The sequence below is a fragment of the Oryzias melastigma genome, linkage group LG14 (assembly GCF_002922805.2).
Source record: "Oryzias melastigma strain HK-1 linkage group LG14, ASM292280v2, whole genome shotgun sequence".
Taxonomy (NCBI): domain Eukaryota; kingdom Metazoa; phylum Chordata; class Actinopteri; order Beloniformes; family Adrianichthyidae; genus Oryzias; species Oryzias melastigma.
Window position 1 is genome coordinate 352,576 of NC_050525.1, and position 22,334 is coordinate 374,909.

Sequence of the window (22,334 nt, forward strand, 5' to 3'; positions counted from 1 at the left end):
CCAAATTGAAGTTACACACTTTGTCTCCTCGTAAATCAAATATGAACCAGAACCAGTGGGCCTTTAAAGAGTTTTGCTTTTAAAAAGATATGCTTTGCGCCCCAGTGCATGCTGGGGAGATTCTAGAGTGAATGAAGGCAGCGTGTTTCAAAAAAATACAAGAGCACCAGGGACAAGCACAGGCCTCCTTCACTGACATATATTGTTGTCCTGCTTTGTGAGAATCATTATTTGTATTTCTGTCGCAGACTTACTATTTTCCAGCCTTGGGGGGGAAAAAAAAAAAAAAAGTTTTAGAATAACAGGTTAGTTATGGAATGAAGTTGCGTGAAGACAATCATCAATTAAGGTGGTGTAAAGAGATGTGTCTGGGGGGAGGCCATTTATTGGACATCTAGAATTCTAGCTATGTGGAAAGGACGAGCTCAGACGTGAAGATATTTGTTGACTCTCCAGTGAAAGCCTTTCAGAAAACATTTAAAGAAGGCATTTGTTTTTTCCCTACATGGAGTGTTTGCCGCCCAGACAGAATAAAGTCCAGACTCTGTGGATTATCACTCTTTCTTAAACAAACATTTCAGGATCCATTTTTTTTTTCGCTTGCTAACAAGGTAACAAAACATTGTTATCCCTACAAAGTGCATGTAATTAACTGTGGTTTTACACTACACTGAGAAAAAACTAATAAGATTTACTTAAGAAAATCCTCGTAACAATTTGCACTAACAATTATTGATTAAATTTTACTGCATTTATGAATATAAAAACTACCAACAACAATGTAGTAAAATTCACTTACGTCCACAACTAAGGTTATTATCAAATCTTAAGTAAATAGAGCAAACATAAATTTCTCTAATAAAATTTACATAATTTTAATGAATGCTCCAAAAGTGGTTTCAACAATTTAAAAAGTAGATCTTACTAATAAACAATCAAATTTATGATTACTTATAAAAAATAAGTAAACTTAACTTCTTTACTAGAAAAATCTATGTATTTGCATAATATTTGAATTATTATGTAAAAATTATGAGGAATAATTAAGTATATATTACCTGATGCAAAATCCGAAACCACAATTATAACATATAATGAAAGTAAGTAAACTTTATGTACGGAACATACGTGATATGAAGTAATCTGCACACAGAATCCGACCACTGGAGGGTCCATCTTTCAGTCTTGATTTTCTCCTGGGTCTTTTAATGGCGCTGATCCATCTCAGGATCTTTAGGAATGCAAACAACTAACAAGATTTACTTAAGAAAATCCTTGTAATAATTTGCACTAACAATTCCTAATTAAATCTTACTGCATTTATGAACATGAAAACTATCAGCAACAATCTAGTAAAATGTACTTAGGTCCACAAGTAAGATTATGATCCAATCTTAAGTAAAAAAAAAAAGACTTAAATTTCTGGAATAAAATTTACATAATATTGGTGAATGCTCCCAAAGTGATTAAAACAATTTGAAAAGTAGATTTTACTAATAAACAATATAATTTTTGATTATTCATAAATAATAGGTAAACTTTAAGTTCTTTACTAAAAAAATCAATCTCTGTATTTGCATGATCTTTGAATTGTTATGTAGATATTATGAGGAATAATTAAGTATATATTATTCAAACAAAAACTTTGTTTTTTAACTATAGTTAAAAAAAAGCAGGACTAAAACCATGAAATGTCCACAGTTTGTTTTTTATTCTTCACTATAAACATGTCACACATGGATCATAAAGACTCATCTCATGTGTTTTCTAACACAACTGGGAAAAAATACACATTTTCTTGCATTTTTCCAAATGTCATTTGTTTAATTTGAACAAAGAAAGAAAAAAACACTGAAGTGAGAAAATTCTGACCCTTCTTTTTATTAATCTCATCTCACTTGTTTATTTTTTCACTTCTTTTCGCATGCAGAGGTGTGAAATATTTGTGTAAATTACTTATGATCTTCATGATCATAACTGTAAATTGTGGTTCTGATCAGTAATAATTCTGTACTTGATTAATGACTTCTTTGCTGGACGGACAGATGAGTCAGACTTTACCTCCAGTGAAGACCAACCCTTCATTCGATGAAGTGATGACCAGACGTGTGGATAAAGAAGACCTGATTGTGATTTTACACAAATCTTACTTTAACATTCAGATTGCTTTTTTTAATGAAAAAATATTAAACTTCACCTGAAAAGTTACAAACTTTAACTACAATGATAGCATCTGTGCAGATGAAGGACACCAAAATAAAAACAACAAAAGTCATTTTGTGAGTTTATGCATAAAAATGTCAAACTAATAAATGTATTTCAACATTCTTCTGTGTAAGGCAAACCCTCAAACATTTTGTGACTGATGTCACCTTTATTAAGACGTGTACATGCAAACATCTGGGGCTGGCAGGTCAGCCCGCTGTGGCTCCGCCCTTCTGTTCACACATGGCGGTTGTGGAACAACAACACAGCAGAGGTGAAGGTGGCACTCAAACCAGAGAAGAAGTCCTGCTCAGATGGCTTTTCCCAGGATGAGGACGCTCATGAAGAAGAACATGATGAAGAAGAGCCACATGAAGAAGCGGTCCATCACCTTGGCGACCTTCCTCCACTCTGCGATGCGCAGCTGAGCGTCCCGCTGGTCCTGGTACGAGCTGGCGATGAACTCCACGTTGCTGCGGAGCCGCTGGTGCTGGCACACGCACTGGGTTCTCACCAGGATCTCTCTCCGGTTCTGCAGAGCTCCGCCTTCAGCATCTCTGTCCTCGTCCACATGTTCACCTGCTGCACCTCCTCCCCCACTCAGGCTCTCCTCTCCTGGCTCCTCCTGGCCTCCAGCAGCTCCTCTCTCTGCAGAGTGGTCAATGGCCACAAACAGATCCTCCTTCCAGGCCGCCTGCTTGGTTAGGTCCTGCCGTGTGCTCGGGGACGCCGCCGCGCTGTCCTCCTCCACCTTTCCGCTCCATACCTGTCCATTTCTGTCCCAGCTGGTTCCTGTGGTTCCAGCACCAGCCGACGGAGCGTCCGACTCTTCCTGAGACAAAGGCTGTTTCCGGGACGAGGCCCGGGACAGGCAGCTGTCTCCAGCCTCACGGATGAAGCAGATCCGAGCCAGGAAGTTGAGGACGAAGCGCTGAGCCCACTGGGGGACGGGTCGGGCCTCCGGACCGCAGTGGTGGATGTTCATGATGAAAATGGTGAGGGCTGTGGATGCAGTGACCATGGTCATGGTAGCGATGTAGTACTTTCCTGTTGGAGAAGGACAAACAGTTCAGGTCCAGTTTGGTTCCTAAAAACAGCATTTGGTGAAAAAACCTGTGGAAGATCTGAAAGACCCACTCCAGTGAAAATGTTTTTTTTTTGTGTGTTTTAAACATGTTTGTAGCATTTCTCTGATGACGGAGGACAGATATAAAAAATAAAATTAAAACTGCATTTCTGAGGATTTCTTTATTCAAACGTTGGGAATCAGGAGAAGAAAAACGTCTTTTGAAAAAGCTTACAGCTTCAGTAAGAATCTAACGAACTAGAAGTGAGGGGAGAAGAAGAAGCAGGAAAATAAAAGAACTCTGATTCATTTTTCTTCAATTCAGTTAGTTATTACGCACCAGTTCAGCTCGTCCCTAGACGCTGTACAGACAAGACAAGATCCATCAGACCAAGCTGAATAATTCTGATCCTTAAATACCGTCCATATAGTTTCACCCTCTCCATTTGTTTGGAAGCATAAAGCCTCTAAATCTTCAAGTTTAAGAGATAAAGAAGACAAAAACCCAGAATTTCAATGTAGGTTACAAATGACAAATGTTGACTGTATACGTTTTTAATTTGGTAAGTTTTGTGCCAAAGTTATAGAAAGTATCTAGTTACCTGTTGAATCCCTCTCCGATCATCTTTTGATTTTTTACCAAAGTGTTCCCAGTGACCTTTTAATAACCGTTATGTGTTTTAAACAAAGTTTAAAAAACTGTCGATTTCGAGGACATAGTTTCTGCAGAGCGGCAGGAGTTCATTAGAAATTCACCTCTGAGTGGTGGGTTTGGACTGCTGATGTGGAATAAGGATGCATCAGAATGGAGCAGAGCAGGGAGCTGATTGTAGCTTTTAGGGCGCTAACACAGGCTTTTTCAAACAGGATTTTTTTTCTGCTCCTAATTCACAAATATTCAATCAAAGAAATACTAAGAGGCTAAAACTGTTATTTATTTCCTCCATGATAATAAAAATCTGCGACAGACTGGCGACCTGTCCAGGGTGTACCCCGCCTTCGCCCTTCAGTGGCCGGGATAGGCTCCGGCACCCCGCAACCCCGAACGGGATGCAGCGGTCAAGAAAATGGATGGATGGATGGATGGATGGATGGATAATAAAAATTGCATAAGAACATGATGAAAATAATGATAACGTTTTTCAGTGGAGTGAGTTTCTAAGAACCGCGGTCAGAGAAACCCAGTAAAGCCAACATGACAGGACTAACATTTGAGCTACAAAATCTAAATACTATCAATTTTTCAAGCTTAATCCAATCCGGTGTCAGGGAGATGCTGGAGCCTATCCCAGCCACTGTCTGGTGATGGAGGGGTGCATCGTTGATGGTTTGACAGTCTGTTATTACAGAACCTCATGGAAACGTACATCAACACCAGGGTGTCCTCGAGGGTCGGCCTCCTGCTGGTTTTCCAGAAATCCTGCCTTATCTTCTGCTGATCACCTGGATCAGGTGTGTTTAGCCAAAAAGGAGTTTCAAAGGCAGGTTGGTTGGAAAACGTGTAGGACACCGGCCCTCGAGGACCGTTTTTGGGCACCCCTGAAGTACATACACTTTAAATTCACACCTATAGGACAATTTAGGGCACGGGTGTCAAACTCAATCCCACTAAGGGCCAAAATCCAAAACACACTTTAGGTCGAACAGGATGAACATTTATAGAACGCTCTAAAACTACATTTTAAAACTTTAAAACTATAACTTTTTAACATAATTATGAACTAGATATATAGCATTACCAGTGATAATGTTAGTGTGAATGCTGTAAACTGAATTTGACCGCTGAAAATGCTAAAATTGATAGCTAAAAACACTGAAGCTGATGTGAAGCTGAAGACTAACTTAGGTTAGTCAAAACAGTTTGTATGTAGCTCAAATATTAGGTAAACTCCAAAACAGCCTAAAAAATCGTATTAAATGCTAAAATAATCCAAAAAGGTATCAGAAGGCCAATTTTTAAAACTAAAACTGTAACTTTTTATCATTATTCTGAATAATAAAAAGGCAGCAATATTATTCCAGAATAAATCAACTTAAACCTTAAATAACTTTCAAGATTTTACTCTCCATAAAAATATATTTTGTCAAATGATAGTAGTTAGAAATAAGCACAAGATAACATCGAGCCGTTGATAACAATATAATAAAATGATTTGGAGGGCCGGATCCGGCCCCCGGGCCTTGACTTCGACATACGTGATTTAGGCTCATCAGTCAAACTATAAAGGATGTTTTTTTGACTGGGGGAGGAATAAAACCCACAGAGCATGTAAAGAACCCAAAAGGAATTAGAACCAGAACCTTCTTGCTGTGAGGCAGGAGTGTCAAATGAAGGAACACAAACACTGCAGTTGTGCATCAAGGGAAAATAGACACAACAACATCTGTTCAATGATGAGTCTACAAAGATTCTCCTCCAAACTTAGAGGATAAAAGCTGCTGGTCATGATCACCACATCCTGAACCAACGACAGGACAGAAGTCCGGAACTCACCGATGAGCGGGACGCTCTCGGACGGCGGCATGCTCTCTGCCACCAGCAGCTGAAAGACGGTGAGAGCCAGCAGCACCGTCACACCGAGGGACACCTTTTCACCGGAGTCGGCCGGCAGGTAGAAGCCTAGCGGAGCCAGGAAGGAAATCATCATGCAGGGGATGAGGAGGTTGAAGATGTAGAAGGAGGCTCGTCTCTTCAGGTGGAGCGTGAAGGTGATGTCTGGATACGGATCCGAGCAGCAGCCGTACAGAATGACGTTCTTTTTGGCCGGCATGCCCAGAACCTGAGGAGGAAGGAAATCTGTTTATGACAAGAAGTGTTCTTAGGTTTGTTCCTTCTGGTAAAATTGACCTCTGACCTCCCACTCAACATTAGGGACAAAGTCAGACAGATCTGCACTGTCCAGAGCGTTGAACAGGTCCATCTGGTTGCCATTGTGAGTCCAGGAGCCGAAGGTTAGATGACACTGCTGAACGTCAAACGGGAAGAAGGCAACATCTACCGAACACGAGCTCTTGGTTATGGCTGGCTGGTCCCACATGACCTGACCGTCGTTACGGAGCACAACGTTGGTCTCCATGGAGCTGGAGAACTCATCGTCCGCACTGCGAGGGAGAAGACGGGCTCAGAGGAAGAGTTGAGGAAGACTTCATGGATCAGAGAGCCTTCCTCACCTGTTGTACAGGACGATATCTGGCCTCCAGACAAAGCTGCTGGGTATGCGGATGGTGTCCAGTCCGTCATAGTCCTCCTTCCTCCAGCTGAGGAAGGCATCCATCCACACCTGACGCACCCACAGGTAGGTGGTCAGGATCTGGTTGCGTTCATCCTGTGGAGACATCAGCCTCTTCAGGAGAGGGTTTGGAGGAAATGGTGGGTCTGCGGCGCCTGCTTACCATGTCGATGATCTGGGAGAGCGTGATCTGCAGTGTGACGTTGATGATGTAGTCGGTGTCCTCCACCGGCCGCAGAGCGCTGGTGTAGTTCAAGAACAGATCATTCAGCAGCTTCTGAGCGAAACGTCCGTGAGCAGCTGAGCACACTAGACAGAAGACGGGGAGACAGGTTTTTCAGGTGAACTAGCCTCATTCTCACTCTTTACTGCAGCGCCACCTTCAGGGCAACCGTTACCAGTTTGGTTGTCTCAGACGTCCTCTGTTCAGGTTTAGATGTGTCCGTGGTTTCAACACTGCTATCCTACTTCTTTATTTTGATCTGACAATGATGCTCTGATGGACTTTAGTGGAATGTTCAGTAGGGGTGTAACCATCACTTGATGGATTAATTTCTATTCCTATGATCCAACCAGATCAATCTGTCTGAGGAACGTTCTTAATCAAATTGAATTAACCATAAAACTAAATAAATACCATTAAAAAAATGTTTCAAAATGAGATAAACACAATATAATCGATCTTGGAAAATATCATTTGGATCGAGATATGGTAAATTTATTTTACTATAAAGTAAAAATGACCAAGTTCCTCCCCAGCAGACAACTCATAGGTGATGCAGCAGAAACTGATCAACCATCGTTCCAGTCCAACGTGTGGAAACACTTTGAACTGATCATTCAGTTGGTCATATAACCATACCATGTGGTAAAATGTTCTACTAATGATTATTCTGATGTGGAAAAACAACATTGTGCTGAACTTTATCAAACTAAAATTTGAATGGATTTGACTTCATTCTTGTTTACTTGTTTGTTTGTACACATAGTTAATTGATTATCTTAAAGAAATACAAGAATCTGGAAAACTTCACCTGCACTGTTCAGTAGCAGGCATTTCTCTCTGAGTCACACTGGTGGAAGTTTGGGATCAAGATGTTCTGATCCATTTTAGGTCAGTGAATCGGATCCTCCGAAATGAACCAATATCAACTATAAATCAAATCAGCAACCACTAATTATGGAACGAGTCCAAGTGTTGTTGATTGAATCATTACACTCCTGATGTTCTGCTTTTATCGTTGCTGCCAAACAGAAACTAGGACTGAGTCGAAGGATATGGGGTGGGGGTCGATCTGATTTCCAATTAAATACGACTATCAAGGGGGTGTATGGGCATACAAAGCGTTTCGTGATACCCAGCTCACGATACGATTTGTATCGTGATATATCCCAAGACTGAACCCGTCACACTTCAACCATCCTCCTCCACCTTCAACCACCAGAGGGAGCCATCGCCTGAGTTTTGACAGTCTTCCAAGCACCTTCCTCACTGCATCTCCCATCAGCCTCTGCTATCAGGGTTCACCAGCTGTTCCACATCAGGCAATCATCACAAACAGTATTTATTTTGGCACTCGGTGCAAAGTCGTATTCTGCTTTGAATACATGCTGAGCATTCTGCCCATGTTTTGAGTCTCTGTGTTCTGACCCAACCCTGTTCCTTTGCTCTCCTGCCTTGCCTTATGTGTTTGACTCCATCCTGGTTCTTGACTTCGCTTTGCCTTGCCCTCGTCTTTGAACATGGATCCAAACACCCCCGCCTCTTCGTCACAGAACCAGAACAATTTTTCACTGTTTTTGTTTTATTTTTGGGAGTTTGCCTTGGGAAAGTAATGTACCTGAATATTAATTCTGTGATTGAATAAATTAAGTTCTTTTTATTTTCAAATTGCTAAATGTGTCTTATCCAGTCATTTGAAAAGGTTCAGGTGCTTGTACGGAGCTTGAACAGGTACTTCACATATAAAGGGAAATAAAGTCCATTTTTTTCCAGAAACATTAAAGTGTGATGGAGCAGAGTGACAGGATGAAGTAGATTGTTGACTGTGGTTAAGATGCTTTATTTACATGACAGTCTGCACTGCAGCGCTGCAGTTCAAAGAGGCTCAGTGTGCTGTGCTGCTAACTAGCAGTCAAGGGGTTTAGGTGGAAAATGAAAGTCACTCATATAAATAATTAATTAAATATTGCCATGTCAGCATTTTAAATTGATACTAGAATCGCCAAATGAAGAATCACAATTGATTGGCAAATACATTTTTCCCTACACCCCTTTCAACCAGCCACTTTTTTGGTAAATTTTCGTTAAATACATTTTGTTTGTTTTAGTAAAAGAGTTGTCACGTGTAGTTAGGTGAAACTTTTACTTTTATAATTAACTTTTTTTTTTCTTGAAGTGGATAAAAACTTTTAAAAGAGAATTATTGTAACTTCATGAGGCTGGAGCCTCCAGTGGATGGATGGATTATGGGCCTCTGCTGGATTCCTGGTTCTTCATGTCCTTCCATGGTTGTGCTGATACTAAAAACTCTTGAGAAGACATTCCTGGTTGGCAGATGACCCTGTCAGCGGTCTGTACCCTTCAACACTTAAAGAGCCGTTTGGGTTGAGTTTCTGCTGATCACAACCCATCAGGAGCCACAAAGTCTTAGCTCACCCTTTAGAGAAATAAAGCATTGATTTGTATTTTTGTTATTGTTCAGAGTATGATAAAAACAAATTAAGTTTTTTAGCATAAAAAACATAAAAATTGATTTTTTTCAAAATATTAAATAGCTCATAACTTTGACAAAGTTTCCAATGGCATCCTTTCAAAATAAAAGACTTCATGTGTCACAGAGGGTCATCTCAATGCAGAAAAAAGGATAATATGAGTAAGAACTGTTTATTTTTCAGTTTGTGGTGCATCTCTGCCAGAAAGGCATAACTCTAGCAAACCAAAATTAATACAGAGCCATAGCTCTGTATTTTTGAACCTTAAGGGGGTACCTAAAATAATGTAGTTTGTTCAGAAATAGAATATCTGACGAAAAGACCATGAATATGAATTTTGTTGTCCTTACTGACCTTGGACTGATTTTTTTTTTTTTTTTTTGTGGTACAAGGCGATCACAAATCAGTCAAAATGTTGTAGTTCAACTTTGTTAAACTATGAACTGCTTTATGGATTGTTGGAACATCGCAGTGATGTGTGATGTTCAGCTGTTTGTGAATAGATAGAAAAAAAATTGAGAACTTTTTTTTCAGTTTACTACTTATTTTTTACTTTAGTTACTGTTGAAAACACTTTTTTTTTAATCGGATAGTCACAATGGAGGTTTAAACATGTGGCTCTGGAGCCTGGAGTTGCAGATCCATCTTTATAACCGCTGAATCCCCTTTGGGGTCGTGAGGCTGCGGGGTACGGTGTAAACCCTGAGCAGGTCACCAGTCTGTTGCAGGGCCACACACTCACACTCACATGCACACCTAGGAGTATTTCAGAAATACCATCCATCCATCTTCTTGTCCGCTTCTTCCCTTTCGGGGTCGCGGGGGTGCCGGAGCCTATCCCGGCTACTGAAGGGCGAAGGCGGGGTACACCCTGGACAGGTCGCCAGTCTGTCGCAGGGCCTTCAGAAATACCAACTACATATAAAGCATGTTTTTGGACAACTGGAAGAAACTGGAGTTCCTGGAGAAATCCACACATGAACGAGAAAAGCAGGAAAACTCCTTGAGTTTGTCTTGTAAAAATTCAAAATATTTACATCATCTTGTTTTCACCTTCTCCTGAAGATGCTGGTACTTTTGTCATGACTGTCCAATTAAATGTTGTAATGTGACGAGGTGTTTCATCCATTAGTCTTTGTTAAATGTGTGGTATTTCCGCGGACACGTTTGTGTCACACACACTAACAAAGAAGTCTCAGCTCAATTAACCTGCAGACGCCCTCATCCTCCGTCAGAAAGCAGCTCAAAGATGAAATCTCTAAATCCAATGGTGGTCCAGATGCTCCAGTTTTTATCCCCCCTCCCCTGTGAAACAGTCTGACTGTGGAATGCTGCTGTTCCTCCTCATCTGAAGATTCGTTCAGACAGAGCTGTTTCTGTCCTGGCAGCTGCTGGTCCTGATGCTGTCATAATAACCTTCATCTCTGCATCAGCTGATGCTGGACGGATGTGTTGCCGTGTCGTCTGATCCAGCTACATTTTGTAAAATCTAACATCAGATGTTTAAATTCCTTATAGAAGATCTTGTCAAATTCCTGCTCGTTCTCTTGGTTTTCTCCCTTTATAGTCTTAAAGTGTTGAGCTGTCATGTACTCATTCAAAAGAGGTAAAGAGTCAGAAATCTTCATCTAATTTATGGTTTTAACAGCGGATTTAGGCCTAGCCTGGTAGTTTATTGATTTATTTTGAGAGATTGTATTTAATGTACTCAAGTTGTTTTAGTCTTCTCTTCGGTTGTATTTAGGGTCCAAGTATGGAGGTCAGGGAGATTTGTTCTGTCACCGTGATGTTGTGGTGTAACTGTAAGAGTCATGAGATGTTTATTCAGGAAAGTTGTTTTTTGCACCAGATAAAAACACAGGGGAGCGAAAAAAAAATTTTTTTTTCTCTGTTGCCTTTCTTTACTCTTTAAGTTTATTGTGGGGGAAAAGTCAAAACAAAAGAGACATTCTGATGCTTTAGTGGAGCTGATTTAGTTTTTGGATGATTAAGACTTCTCATCGTTCATTACTAGACAAAAGAGAAAATCACTGACAATACTATGTAAATAGTTGAAAAGGAAAGACCTGTATCATCAGCATGTACATCATGCAAACATCACTAGACTTAGACTTAGACTTAGACTTAGACTTAGACTTTGCTTTATTAATCCCTTTGGGATAGCACCCTTGGGGAAATTAAGTTTTCCAGCAGCTTACAGGGTATACATTAATAAAAAATAAAAAATAAAAATCTCAATGTACATATACATGATAAAAAATCTCAAAAAAATCTCAATGTACAGTAATAATAATAAAGAAGCAAAGAAGTACGAAAGCGTAAAGAAGAGCAGTCTGTATGGCGGTATCAAAACAGGTTTGGGTCCGTGATTGACTTATTGCACATGAGAGGTTATTACAGCATTAATTATTAACATAAATAGATTAACACAAAAAAAACAAAGAAATGATGGCACAGAGACAGTCTCAGAGGGGCAGTTATCGTGAGAGAAACACACCATGACAAAACCTGTAAGAGCAAAGAACAAATGGATGACAGGAGAATAACTGATGAATCAGGGACTGCACAAGTGGACCTTCAGAATCAAAAGCAGACATTCAACTTCAGCAGCAGTCGGAGTTCAGCCTTCATGATGACATCCGCAAAATGAAGAAAGAAACCGCCAAGCTGGAGACGCGCTGCATGGAACCAAACGCGAAGGTGTCTCTCAGTGAAAATGGAGCGCAAACAAACATTCAGTGTAATGGATGAGAACAAGTGTCACAAATACTGTAAAGAAAACACTAAAAACAGTATAAAGATTCAGAGAGAGACTGTGTGAAGTCTTATGAAATAAACTAAAAACAGTTATAAGTTCTATGGTAAAAACAATGATCCCAACACTTATATATTGTGACATAGGCGAGTGTTGAGATATCTAGAGACTGTGGTGCAGATTGAACAGGTGACACAACACACAGATGCAGCTCCAAAGCTCAACAATGATGTCAGTCTGGACTGTACCTTTATCAAATGTCAGCAACTGCAGAAAACAGCTTTGGTAAAGAGCATAAAATAAAGTTCTATTTAAAAAAAATAAACATTTAAATTCTTTTCCAATGATGCAGATTTTGTGAATTTGTATCTTTAAAAACACACAAACTAAAGCCTATCCGGAGGAGTTCAAAGGGTCTACTTCGTGCTGGATCAATATGTAAATAAGTTATCACGCTGCAGTGCACCCCCACCAACAACAACAATCCAACAGGTTAAATGCGCTCTGGACAAAAAAGGAAGGCTGTCCGCTGGCTGACCCCCAGATGAAGACAGGAGTGAGTGAATATGGACGCAGAGTTCTCTGAACAAACATGGACATGCTGGGATCAGACGCTACTGCCTTCATCTTCAGATGTGAGAAGGGTCAGGGATCTGCTGGTATCATTTGTCCGCAGGAGGATCCCAAAGCACTAACACTGGTGCACGGGGGGGGGGGGTTCAGCTCTATGCTGAGGTTTTATGATAAGCTGTTTAAATTCAAATTACTGTTATTCAGCTCAAGTTTGTTTTTCCACTTTCTCCCACTGTTAAAGACAATAAGATGAGTATGTTCTGAAAATCAAAGCTGAATTGTGATATGACTCCAAGGGGAAATACCAGGATAGAGCCAGAACAAATGATGCCACACCTGACAACGACTGGAAACACATGAGAACGTTTGAGACGCCTAAGAGGTTCTGTGAAACACAGAAAAACACGAGAACTCGTGGAAACACTTTAAAAAACATGTTCACATCTGCGTACACCTGAGAACACCTGTGAATACCCTAGAACACCTGCAAACTTCCAAAAGCACCTGAAAATACCTGTGAATACCTTATACCAGGGCTCCGGCTCCACATGTGTCTCTTTTATCTCTCCATGGTGGCTCCTTGGTCAAACATAAAGTAAGTCATGGAGACTGCTGATCCAGACATGTCGACCGTCAGAGTCAGCAGCTCCTGATAATGGCTGCATAACCAAAACTACTTAAAGAAAACAAATAAACAAAGCCTGAAAACTAAGACTACCAAGATCTAAACTAAAATAACAAAACCCAGCAGTGTAAGACTGCTGAGGACAAAGAGGAGAAAAGAACAACAACAAAAAAAGAAAATAGAATGTTTTTTTTAAAGTAAGGATTACTTGATTAGCATTTATTAAATTTAGATGAGTTAAATGTATAAATTGATGTCTGAGGTTCACATAGATGATAAACTATGTAGGTTTTTACATCCTGTTGACCTGAAGACGTCTTGTTTGTTCAACTCTACCTCCAGAATGAACAGATTTTATATGAAAAGAAAAACTTTGGTAAAAAGTTTGATCTTTAAGAGTTAAAAGCACATATTATCTTATGCTGCACAATATTTGTTACTAGCTGTCCAGAGCTGCACTGAGATGATCCAGTTATGCACAGAGCATCTTTTATTTTGAAAATAAATTATTTGAGCTTCTGTCAAATGTAAAAAGAAAATTTAAAAAAATCACGTTTTGAGAGATGCTATAGGTTTTTCTTATATTTTTGCTTTTGTTCGTGCCAAAAAATAGACGTAATTCACATTTATTTTTTTAAAAAAAGAAGGTCATTAATGCAAATCCAAATGTCTTAAAGGTTTAAGTAAGACTATGTAGCTCCTTCTAGGTTTGATCAGTAGAAAACAAGCCCAAATGGCTCTTTTACTGTTAAAGGTTGCCCTACCCCTGCCCTGGAACACCTGAAAACTTCTAAAAAAAAACCTGAAAACACCTGTGAACACCAGAAACCTGCTTTGAACACCTTCAAACTCCCAAGAAAGCCCGAGAACATGTGAACTCTGAGAGACACCTGTGAACACCCAAGAAAACTTGAGAACACCAGTAAACTCGGGAACATCTGCAAACTTCTAAGCAGGACCGGTCCTGGGCTGCATGGCGTCTCAGGCGAAACGTGATTTCTGCACCCCACCCTCCCCTCACCCACACACACAAGAATATCACTCCACACAAAAAAGAAACACTCAAGCTGCCTGGAATATGTTAAAATAAGAATTTATTTCATTTTAATTCTCAAGAAATAAATATTAATCACTGAAAAGTTTTAGTAGCAAACTAGCACTTGTCCCTAGGCAGGACGCAAACCACCGACCTTTGCAATGGAAGGCAGCCACACTAACCACCGCACTAACATTTAGTCTTTTCATCTCCATAGTTTCAGGTTTAAAGGTTTAAAGATTTAAGTTGTTAAGGGTTTAAAAAGAGGAAGAGAAAAAAAAGTCAAATTAGCCTAAAAAACAGCTAGTATCTAGCTGACAAAATAGTGAAACATCGAAATAGTAAAAAAAACCTGAAAGAGGCCTAAATTAGCCAAAACAGTAGCTCACTTTTTTATTATTATTCATAATTATGTTAAAAAGTTACAGTTTTAAAGTTTTAAAAATGTAGTTTTAGTTCAATAAATGTTTATTGTGTTCGGCCCGCGACCTAAGGTTTGTTTTAGATTCTGATATATTGTGCGATTGAGTTTGATACCCCTGATGTAGCTGAAATACTATTATCCACGTAAATGCCAAAATAGTTCAAAAAACTATCAGAATGTCAATTTTTTAACTTTTAAACTGTAACTTTTTAACATAATTATGAATAACAAAAAGGCAGGAATATTATTCCAGAATAAATCAACTTAAAGCTTAAATAACTTTCAATATTTTACTCTCCGTAAAAATACATTATGTCAAAATTATACAAGTTAGAAATGAGAACAAGATAACATCGGGTCATTAATAACAATAAAATAAAATGATCTGGAGGGCCGTATCCAGCCCCCGGGCCTTGACTTTGACTCATGTGATCTAAAGTTTTCTCTCTGGGACCAGTAGCTCTGTGGAAGCATGTTGGTTGGATTAAATGTACCCCCTAAAAATGTGGGTGGAAGTGGAATAAGGCTGGTGTTTGGGCTGCATGTTTGGCCTCTGCACTTCTGAAACTGGCTGAAGAAAGACAGCTGCAGCCACAACAAGCGAATGAAAAGTCACAGTCTCTCATTGCTGCCAAATGCTGACAGCAGAACTTTTAACACCATGTGCTGGTTCTCCAGCAGCAGGAGGACCTGAGACGTGGCGCCAAAGACCTGCCTGTAGTTCAGCCAAACTATTCCAGAGCAGATTCCCATCAGGAATGTGAGTCTGTTGATGGATGAAAGTCACTTTTAGCAGCACAAGAAAGAACATCTGGAAATCTAAAAGATAGATCATTTCTTCACAGCGATTCCCTAATTTGGTGTTTTAATGGTGAGGAGGACCATGAACTCTACAGGTCACGCTCCGGTCTGCATGTATCAACACAGTTAAGAGCCTCTTCAGCTTTTGTGAGGATTCGTGGAAGCACTTGAAGACCTAACAAATGACACTCATGGTGGAGCAGCACACGTTTGTGACTGACACACTTGATGCTTCACATCCAAATCCTCGGCTGACGCACAACTCCCTTCCCAAATGGTGACTGTCCCAATGGTTTTAAACAATCAAAATGAAGAGTTCTAATGAGTACATGACAGATTATTTTGTAAAACCAATGTTTTCAGATTAACACAGGTTCATAACATGAAGGTTCGGAGTAAAATGAAACATCCTTATGAGCTAATTTTGCTAAAGATCCCAGAATTTTTCCTGAAGAACACTCGAAGGTTCCAAGCAAACACATAACGGTGTCTGATAAACACAAAACATTCTAATAAACATGCAAATAATTCTGAGGAACACATGAATGCTGCGGACTGAGACTTGAATATTAATTATCTAGAAATAGCTGTTCCTGATAAACAGAAAAATGACGAACACAGTGTGTGATGTCTTTCATTACATTTCTCCTCAGCATTGATATCAGCATTTGAACCTCTCTGGGTTTGGTTGAAATCCTAAACATGCTTCACAAGGTTTTTTTTTACCGTTTTTGGTAGCGATCTAAAAACACAAGACAACATTTTTCATGACTAAAGAAAGAATGAATGACTCAGTGATGGAAATTAAATTGGAAGTTCCCTTACTTTTGCAGCAGCATTAAAGCTGAAGGGATCGATAAAATCGTCAGTTCAATTTGAAGTCTTGTCACACTTTAAAATGATCTCCGAACATTTCAGTATATGTGTGGACCTGCAAACACCTCCACAATGCAGAGCCCAGCATGCTGCTGAAAACACTTGAGGACAAAAAAATCCTTTTTACCTGGGAGAAACAAGGGGAGCAAAAGGAGCACCACGGATCTGCTGCAGAGGATCTTCATCTCGCTCTGGAAACACTCACTAGACGACAGTCGATGTGTGATCACACGAGGCAGGAGAGGGGAGCACTGTGAGGGGAGGGAGGGAGGGAGGGAGCTGCTGATGGGGTCACTGTGTTTGCTGCAGTGTGGTGGTCTCTGATGTATGGGGGGTCGTTAGTGCCACGAGGCGGCAGGCTGCGCTCCATCTTAGGACAGAGTGTGGGCTGCGATTTGCTGCAAATCAGAAGCATTTACAGCATGTTTGACTCGATCCAAAAACAGATCAGTCCTTTTGGAAAAGTTTCAATTTCACATCAGTCAGCAGTTAGAAAGAGAAGAAACTCTCGTGATTTCCCAACAGCTAGAAGCCTCATAATGTTGGATTAAACTGGTGTCTGAAGGTGAACCAGTCCCCTAATGTCCACCACAGACAATTAAGCTACACCAAAATCTAGATAGGTGCACCACACTGGAGTTCACTGCAAACTATACAGGACCACTACAAACTTTAAAAGTCCAAGATTAGAAATGGCAGCCAAAGTCCAGCAGAGACCGTGAAAGTCCACAGAGAAGATGAAAGTGATCCCCAGTCATTAGGTCTATATAAGTCCACAATAACTGTCAGTAGGTGCGTTTCCATTAAACATTTGGGCAAAAATTTATCAAAATTCTAGGAATATTTTGAAAAGACACAGTTCTGAAATGACACTGTTTCCATTAAAAACAATAAAGCACAAACCAACTCACGCTATAAGTCATTAAAAACCCAGCCATGAATGAGACTCCAGTATTTTTTTATTTGATTCACCAAAAGGGAGCATTTGGGTGACATCAGTGTGGCGCGTTCAGCTCAGCTAGTCCGTTTATAGTCTCATCAGATGCATGTGACAAGCTTGTTCAGCAGTATTTAAATAAAAAAGTATTCTAACAAGTGAGCAGCTGGATCTTTTTTCTGTTTGAAAATACGACAGTATCCGTTCAGGTTTGTCACGGCACTAGTGCTCATCCTCAAAGGAGACTTATGCGTCTAATTTAGGCTGCAAGCCTGAAAAGTGCGGCGAAGATTAAACTTTGGTTGGTGATTTTACGGATGAGCTGCATGATTCTGTATGATACGCAATTTATAATGAGCTGTGACGCCGTGGGATCTCTCGTGGCGCCCGCTGTGCAGCGCTCGGGACAGACACTTCATACCAAGAAGCGCATTTATTTCAAAAAAGTGTTTCCATTACAGTTTCGTGAAAAATATCTATTTCAATACGCCCCAAAAACCATTTCCTCTGAGCGCTAAAACCTTTTTCGAAAAATGCCAGTGCTTTTGATATTATGGTGTTTCCATTAAGAGAATTTATTATCGAAATTCCAATTTGCAATATTTCAGAGTTAATGGAAACAACTAATGAAATGCAATCACTGTCTATAAAACTTTATATCAAAGCTTCAGAATCTACTGAAGTCTAATGCTGCATTCCCACCGAACGCAATAGGTGCAGCAGAAGCGACCAGATCCAATGTTGACCAATGGTTCAGGCGTGCTCTGAGGTGAACTGAAGCTCCGCGCCGTGATTTGAGCGACTGGCTTGGAAGTCTGCCAGCAGCTCGATTTGAGCAATGAGGCGTGAATCGGGCAGCACGGCCAAAATGTAAATACCTGAAGTTTGACAGGTCGCTGCATCACATCTGCCAATCAGGAACTCAGCTTTGGGCACGTGATGTTTTCAATGACTTTTGCTTTGCGCCGAAGCTCACTCGCTCCATATGCTGACAGGCAGAGAGATCCTGCGGGGTGCAGAAGCTGCTGGCTTTGGCCTCATCGAGACGTTAAAAAAAAAAAAGAAAAGAAAAATGTTTCCTTATTTTATTTTTTTCTCCCTCGGGTTAATACAAGACTGAAATCCTTCAAGCTCAGACACAGAGACACAGAAACACAGTGGAAGTGGCTGTAATACAGACACAGCCCTCTGTACCAGGACAATCTTTTAATAATAATCATATAAATCCAAACATTAGAATCAGAAGCAACTTTATTTCCAAATATGATTACACATACGAGGAATTTGTCTTGGTGATGATGGTTGATGATGATCTAGCTGCTTTTTCCTCAGTGGTTGTCAGTGAAGGCGAGTGATGGGAGGACGGACTGGAGGACTGTTAAACTACCAACAGTATTTCAGTGGCATGTTTGCCGTTGGCCTAGTTAAAGTCCGGCGTACCGCCTCCTTTCTCCACCGTCCCCTTTCCGCAATCCGGCTGGTCCAACTCCGAGGAAGATCCGCAGCTCCACGGGCCCAATGGCCTGGGGGCGGTCTGCTCTGGATCTGTCGGGTGGCTCCCGCCTGGGATGCAGGCCGACGGCATTGGAAGCGTAAGTATGAGGCGTCTGCGCCCTCAGCATTTCCAGAGTTGGGAGAAAAATGTTGGGAAACATGGAGACATGATTACTGATGTTGTTGTAGAACTCTCCACAATAAATAAACCTGATTTCTCAAAATCTTCTGAGTCTTTATACGCTCTAAATGTGATATCCACAGACACCATTCCTTATAGCGATCATCCTAGAAACATTAGCTTGAACCCTCTACCACATGCGGCTGTGGCATCAGGAATACATTTATTGACAGGTGGCGAGCAGCGGCAAAAGAGGGGCGGGTCACGTAAATTTGTCACTCCGACTGCATTCAGTGTGAATGCACCTTAAGATCCATCATAGTCTATGAAAGTTCACAGCAGTTTATAACGGTTGACTAAGATACGGAAATCCACCACTCTTCTCTGAAAGTCTTCCATAGTCTAACATTGAGTCTATGAAGATCCACCACAGAACAGGAAGCTTCTTAAAAATGTTTTATGGTCCACTATAGCAGTGTTTTTCAACTTTTTTTGAGCAAAGGTATACTTTTTCTTAAAAAATAAAATAAAATCCTGCGGCACCCCAGCATTCAAAAATGTAAAAGGAAAAACTCTGGACAAAGTTTCAACTATTATCCAAAATGTTGTAAATGCTGTAATAAAAGTTTTCAATAATATTTTAACTAAATTAGATAATATTTCCTGGTAGTTGTTTTTGCCTCCAGTTTATTAATATGCAATTTTATGTCACCTCACACACACAAAAATAAAACTATATTCTTTCTAAACAGTGATTTGGAAATAGTTTTTAAAAATGTTTCATCCAAGCATTCATCCAATTGTTATCAGTGATCATGCACCAGTTTCTGTAAATATTGTCAGGGAAGCAGCAACACCTTCAGGTTCCACCTGGAGGTTTAATAACTCTCTATTAAAAGATCAAGAGTTTATTGAATTCTTTAAAAAAGAGTGGGCAACCTTCTTAGAAATTAACAATACTCCTGACATCTCACCATGTGTTCTCTGGGAAACAGCAAAGGCAGTGATGAGAGGGAAAATCATTTCTTATTCAACTTTCATTGATTGGATTAAAATATTATATCATAACCCAAATGCTTCAGTCAGAACGGACAAACAGACGTCCAGCAGGTTTTTTCTTGGAAGAGGAACCAGACAGGGTTGTCTACTCTCCCCCTCTCTCTTTGCAATATTCATCGAGCCTCTGGCTGCAGCAATAAGACAGAATGAGAACATTAAAGGAGTTAAAACAAAACATGGCAATCATAAAATTAGTCTCTATGCGGATGACATATTACTTTTTTTAAATAAATCATGTTCTATAAGTGAAACAATAACAATTATTAACAAATTCTCCTCCATCTCAGAATATTCAATTAATTGGAATAAATCAGTTTTATTATCACTAAACAGTAACGCTGAGCAATCACTCTCAATACCGGTCAAATCAGGCAATATCAAATATCTAGGTGTTCACTTCTCTCCCAAACTATCAGAACTGGTGCAGCTAAATTATACCCCGTTACTGAAAAACATTCAAGACGATCTAACTCGTTGGGTCAACCTGCCCCTGTCGCTTATGGGCAAAGTAGCCACAATTAAAATGAACATTTTGCCCAAAGTTAATTATCTATTCTCCATGATTCCAACACAACCTCCAATAAAATGGTTTAAAACATTAGACTCAGCCATAACCAGCTTTCTCTGGAAAAATAAACCAGCAAGAATCAGCCTTAAAACTCTAAAATCGGCAAAAAGATGTGGAGGCTTAGAATTACCAAACTTCAACAATTATTATAATGCTAACAGATTACAGTACATCTTAAAATGGTCAAGAAATAATCCAGAAAATAACTCATGGATGGACTTGGAACAGGAGTTATGTGGAAAGATCAAACTGTCAGATCTACCATTTATCAGCCAAACAATAAAAAAACATGATTGCTTCCAAAGTATTAGCATAAGCACCACCTTAACAGCCTGGTGGGATTTTCTCAAAGTGTCCAAGTCCTCTATCGTACCGTGTAAAATGACACCCATCTGGAACAACCCAGACATCCTAATAAACAAAAAGATGTTACACTTCCCAGCTTGGCAAGCAGGGGGCGTAACACTACTAGAGCACCTAATTATTGATAGAAGATTTATCACACCCCAGGAACTACAAGATAAACATGGAATAAATCACTTCTTGGAATACCAGCAACTGAAATCTATAATTACTAAAAAAGTTAAATACAATGATAATGACTTAAAATTACCAGAACTAGTTACCTCTTTCTTTAAACTTTCAATGAATAAGATTTTCTCCAAAATATACAAACTCTTATGCAACCTAGATAACAACATTTCAATTCCAACAACCAAATGGGATGCAGACCTGAGTAGCAGCACAGATCAAAGCTTCTGGACAGAAATGTGTCTGAACACCTTTAAACTGACTAAAAGCCCAAACTTACAACTAATCCAATTCAAAACTCTCCATAGAATTTATTATACTGGTCAGAGGATGTTCAAGATGGGTCTCAGAAGCTCAGACATATGTGAGCACTGCGATGGTAACTTACCTGACAGTTACATGCATGCACTGTGGTTCTGCACACCTGTCCAGGCTCTCTGGCAACAGGTTTGTGTTGATCTATCAGTCTGGCTTAATGTTTCTATCACTGCTTCACCGTCACTTTGTGTGCTTGGTGACATTCTGTGGGGGCGGGGGTCCCATAAGGTACGAGGCCTGGGGGGTCTGGCTTGTTGAGTTCTCCACTGAGACACGCTGGGGCCTGTACTCTCTGTGTTCCTGTGCCTTCCTGCTCTTGGGTGTGGGGGGCCTCTGCGGCGGTCCCGTGTGCCCCGGTCTGGGTGCTCGGCGGGATTGCCTGGCGGGCGGTTTCTCTCCGCGGCTCAATGGCGGGTGTTGGGAGGGTCCTGGCTACGGCTGATGCCCCGGCGTGGGGATGACCGGGCGCTCTCCCCCTGAGTACATTCCATCACCATCCACCTCAGCGAAACATAAACGCTCACCTGAGCACAGGTGTCAGCTCACCTTAGCACTAACCGTTTGTGTGACAGAATGAAAGTCTTTGTCTGAATGGGTTTGTATGATGGAGTGTGTGAGCTGCTGTTACAGTTGAATTGAGTACATTATGATCAGTTTAAATGCGGAGACTATTTTGGCCAACAAGTGTGTGTGTAACTATAGAGTGTGTGTGTAGACAGGCCCCGCCCATTCTAGTTTATCACTTAGTCCTGGTTGTTTTATGATGTTGCCTCCCTCTGTTGCCATCTTCTTCTCTCTCTCCCCCCCACCCCTCTCCCACTCCCTTCTTTTTTTCCATCCGGTCCAACAACAAAGAAAAAAAATAAATAAATAAAATAAAATAAAACATAATCAATATAAATAAAGTTTAGCATGAAAGAAAACAGGGATTTATACTTATTAAATCCTTGTTGACAGTAAAATCTTCCCAACACAAGAAGCTCTCAGCCCACATCTGTTG

At 40.3% G+C, this 22,334-nt stretch overlaps 1 protein-coding gene across 1 annotated transcript; it reads right to left on the reverse strand.

Moving 5' to 3' along the window:
• Positions 1 to 1,689: 1,689 nt before the first annotated feature.
• LOC112142846 (neuronal acetylcholine receptor subunit alpha-10) lies at positions 1,690 to 17,124 on the reverse strand. Its single transcript, XM_024266446.2, has 6 exons — positions 16,434 to 17,124; positions 6,665 to 6,810; positions 6,443 to 6,597; positions 6,127 to 6,373; positions 5,766 to 6,051; positions 1,690 to 3,252 (listed from the first exon to the last, which is right to left on the reverse strand). Exons 1-6 carry the CDS (start codon positions 16,489 to 16,491, stop codon positions 2,516 to 2,518), a joined length of 1,629 nt encoding a protein of 542 aa, XP_024122214.1. The 5' UTR covers positions 16,492 to 17,124; the 3' UTR covers positions 1,690 to 2,515.
• Positions 17,125 to 22,334: the final 5,210 nt, after the last annotated feature.